The sequence below is a fragment of the Herpailurus yagouaroundi genome, unplaced genomic scaffold (genome assembly GCF_014898765.1).
Source record: "Herpailurus yagouaroundi ecotype Mexico unplaced genomic scaffold, PumYag 100, whole genome shotgun sequence".
NCBI classification, from domain to species: Eukaryota; Metazoa; Chordata; class Mammalia; order Carnivora; family Felidae; genus Herpailurus; species Herpailurus yagouaroundi.
Window position 1 is genome coordinate 15,931,632 of NW_024412391.1, and position 4,294 is coordinate 15,935,925.

The following is a 4,294-nucleotide window of genomic DNA, read 5'->3' on the forward strand; positions in this document are numbered from 1 at the left end:
CGGCGGCGGCGCCGGGCGGCGGGCGGCGCGCACCGGGCCTCCTGCTTCTCGCTCCGAGGCTGCGGGACGGACGCTCCCGAGAACTCTCTCGCCCGCGGCCGGCCGCGCTCGGACGGCGCTTGCCGGCGGCCCGGCGGTGCCAGCATGTCGGCCGCCGTGGCGTGCCTGGACTACTTCGCCGCTGAGTGCTTGGTGTCCATGTCCGCGGGCGCCGTGGTTCACCGCCGCCCGCCGGACCCCGAGGGCGCGGGCGGAGCCGCAGGCTCGGAGGTGGGTGCGGCGCCGCCGGAGTCCGCTCTGCCGGGTCCGGGGCCACCGGGACCCGCGTCGGTCCCCCCGCTCCCCCAGGTCCCCGCCCCCAGCCCCGGCGCGGGCGGCGCCGCGCCCCACCTGCTGGCTGCAAGCGTCTTGGCTGACTTGCGCGGCGGCTCTGGGGAGGGCTTCGGGGAGAACTCGGGGGAAGCTCTGCGCGCCTCGTCCGGCTCCTGCGACCCGACCCGGTGCTCCGGCCCGACCCTGGGCTCGGAGCCGACCCCGGCCTCCAGCGCGGCCGAGGTCTCCGGACCCGCGCACTCCTCCGGCGCGCTCGCGGTCCCAGGCGCTCCTGCCGTCTCCGGAGCGCCTGCCGCCCCCGGGGCGGTCCCCGGCGTGGCCCCTGGGGCGGGCCCCGCCCCCGCCACAGGTCCAGTCCCTCGTCGGAGGCCGGTTACACCTGCAGCGAAGCGCCATCGCTGCCCCTTTCCGGGCTGCAACAAAGCCTATTACAAGTCGTCGCATCTGAAGTCCCACCAGCGCACCCACACGGGTGAGCGCCCTTTCTCCTGCGACTGGCTCGACTGCGACAAGAAGTTCACGCGCTCCGACGAGCTGGCCCGCCACTACAGGACGCACACGGGCGAGAAGCGCTTCTCCTGCCCCCTCTGTCCCAAGCAGTTCTCCCGGAGTGACCATCTGACCAAGCATGCTCGCCGCCACCCAGCCTATCATCCTGACATGATCGAGTACCGCGGGCGTCGTCGCACTCCCCGAGTCGACCCCCAACCCACCAGCCTGGTGGACAGCTCCGCCTCCATCCCCGGCCAGGAGCCCAGCCTCACCACCTGCCTGTCTGACAGTCATTGCTGTTAGTCATCCCCACAAGGACGATCGCCCAGACCGTTGTCCCTGCCTTTTCCTTGCCCAACCCTCTCTCCCAGAGTCATTAGACCAAGGCACAGACTGGTTCCTCTGCTCGGAGGATGGGTCCAGGGAGGCACGTTGGACCCTGGGGAGGGACTGGGGGCCCGAAAATAGCAGGAATTTTTACAACACGTATATCAACCTAAAGGGGAGAGGGTTGCCTCAAGACAGCCCCCAGGAACTGGTGAAAAAGGGATGAACCCCCGTACTCTCCAGAGTCCTGAAGATTCTCCCCTGGAACCAGAGATGTGAAACTGGAATTCTCAGGTGCCTGAGGAGCTCCCAGTCTCAAAGGACTCTAGTGTCTTATCCACCCGCCAGGGCGGACCTTGGAGAGGGTTTCAGGGGTGGCAGTCTTGGAAATGTCCAGGACTGGAATGGTGAGAGGCCTTTGGAAACAGAAATGATTTCTATTTCTGTAAATAGCAATGTTTACTAATTTATTTTTAGTATCTTTTAAACAGGGATCCCAGGTTGATGGGAGGTTGATGTCCTCCACTCCCCAATTGCCCCAGCTACCTCTGGTAGGAGAGGCCATGTAAGAGTCCATGTGAATGTATGGCTGGGAGATGCTTCTTGGTGTCTGGGGAGTGTTGCGAGTCTGTTTGCAGGTCCTGTTGCATGGTGTGGAACCCTGCACTTGCGCCGTAGCCTTTCTTCTCATTTGGATTCCTACTTGGGGAGGGCAACTTCCTGGCTCACTCTCACAGTGAGATTGGTTGAAAATTTTGGAAACAACCATGAAAGTACCAGAAATAAGAGAGTGGTCCAGGCTAGTTCCCCTTTTAGCCAGAGGGCACACCCAAGTGACTTTGGGTGAGATAGGTCCAAAACAAGACCTTTCAGGATCATTGTTAATATTCAGGGAAATAGGGGCGTGTTCCTGGAAATAGGGTTCCAGCTGCCCAGTCCAAGTAATCTCAGGTGTGGTAGATTCTGTTCATTTCTTAGTGGCTAACAAGGGGTTTATTTCCCTTGGGATCTGTGCATTTTTGTTTTTGCAGTAAATGAGTTGACGGTTTGGGGAGGGGAAGATGAGAGTGGCTTTCTCCAAAGATCTGGCTGCCCTGGACTTGGACTTGGGGAAGGAACAGTAAGGTGAAAATTGTTATCAAATAGGAGGACCCTTCTCCCTTGACCTTGAAGTCCCTCCAAGTTATACCCTCAGGACCCTTCTGCCCCAATGCAGGAATCAAGCATCAGCAGTATTTATTTTTTCTATATGTGTCTCTGCTGCTATGAACAAAGTTGTCGGTCACTCTGCTTATGTACGTGTGAATGTGTGTACATGTGACCTTTTTACTAGAGATGGGGCTGAAAGGAATTTCCTGCTCTGGTAAGGCCCCGGCGCCCCCCTCCTGAATATCTTGTGGAGGGTGCCATAATCTCAAAGGACCATAACAGGCATCTAGTTAAATAAACCGCTTTCCCCTGTTTTGCAGATGAAGACACTGAAGCCTAGATAAGTTCAAAGTCTCATGCTGAGTTGCTGGCAAAAGCCATGAATAGAATTTAGGTATCTGGCCTTCTAAGTGGCTCTTTCCCTCAGGCTTGGTTACCCCACCTCATCTCTCTCTGGGCCCTTAATCAAAGGACACCACTCTCCCTTCCTGCTACCAGTATTCCCTCCCTTCCCATTCCCTGTCACTTCTAGGTTGCTTCAAATGTCCAGTCCCTGCTGAACACTATGCCTGTTGTGCTTAGCTTAAAAGCCCCTTTCTTAGCCGGTTGAGTCCATTCCCTCCTTCACACCATGTGGATTTAGAGTGGGAATGTCTCTTTGGCATTTGGGGAGAGATTTTATCTTTTGACCTGGTGGATTAATTTTCACTGCCAATTCTATTCTTCCTCTGGTCCTGGGCATTCTGTTTTCCTTGAGAGAGTGAGTGATGCAAAGTTGACATTGGGTCTCTACTAAGTGAGGGAAATGTCCATAAGAAGGACCCAAACTGTATGCCCTGTGACTTTGAAGAAGTCAGTGTTTCCTGGTGCAGACTAAACATGGAGGGTGGGGCCCTCTTTGAGCTACATATGGGAAGAGGAGGCCCCCAATTGTGGAGGTGGGTTTTGGTTGGGGGAAGAGTCCTCCCTTTGCTCTGTTTGTCTCCTCAGCTGAGACTGGATAGGAAGGGCACTCCAGGCCCCCTTGAAGACTGTCATTTCCCCTTTGTCTCCTTCAGTAGAAGATCTGCCATTGGGTAGGTGAACAATGAAGTTAATAGGAGAAAAGACTCCCACTGACTGTTCTGGAATTGGGCTCAAGAAAGCTTGGCTTTTCCAACCACCCTTTGATAAATAACTTTTGATTCTCAAGCTCCCAAGCAGTGTCCTTATTTGGGTTCTTCGACCTTGGGGACTTTGGGGATGGCTTCTGACAATCTAAGTGTGGCATGTCTTCCAATGACCTCTCCTAGGACTTGGGATGGTGGGGAGGGAGACACTCAAAACACTTAGAGTAGCTAGATGATGGAGGCAAGATTTATAGGCTGGTCCTTCTTAGTCTTGGTTATTACTACCCTTTTCACTCCAGCAACCAACAGCTCTTGAAGAGCAGTCCTTGATGAAATGTCTTGGACGGGGCTTCCTAGTTTTATTGGTATTTATTTTGCTTCTTTTTGTTAAACAGATGGAGGTCAATTACTGAATGAGTCTGGGGATTGGTTGGGGTCAGCCTGAACCTATGGGCCCTTCCCCACCTCTGCCATCCTGAGTTCTGATGTAGGAATGACCTAGTAACAGAATCTACTGATAGGACTTTTTCTGAATTCTGGGTTGGAAGCTGGAATGTGACACGCATTCACACACACACATCTGGGTGTGAGGGAAATGGATCCCCAAGCTCCACTGGGAAGGTGTGAAGAGTACAGGCCAACCGTGGGGAAAGGAATCTGTCACTTGTTCCTATTTTCCTGTTCTTCTCCAAGTAGGGAACCATACTGGGATACCACTCTTGGCCCCTGTTTCTACCTCTTACTCACTTCTCCCCAAAGGAAGTTTGTGTTCTCTGATGGAGACACAGGGAAGAGGGTCATTTTACACACACGCGCCCACACACACATACACACACACGCTCTAAGTTCTTTCTTTTGTACCTCTTTGACTGCAATATGTATGC

At 54.8% G+C, this 4,294-nt stretch overlaps 1 protein-coding gene across 1 annotated transcript; it reads left to right on the top strand.

Moving 5' to 3' along the window:
- The first annotated feature begins 144 nt into the window (after positions 1–144).
- KLF14 (KLF transcription factor 14) lies at positions 145–3,497 on the top strand. Its single transcript, XM_040471943.1, has one exon. It carries the CDS (start codon positions 145–147, stop codon positions 1,126–1,128), a length of 984 nt encoding a protein of 327 aa, XP_040327877.1. The 3' UTR covers positions 1,129–3,497.
- Positions 3,498–4,294: the final 797 nt, after the last annotated feature.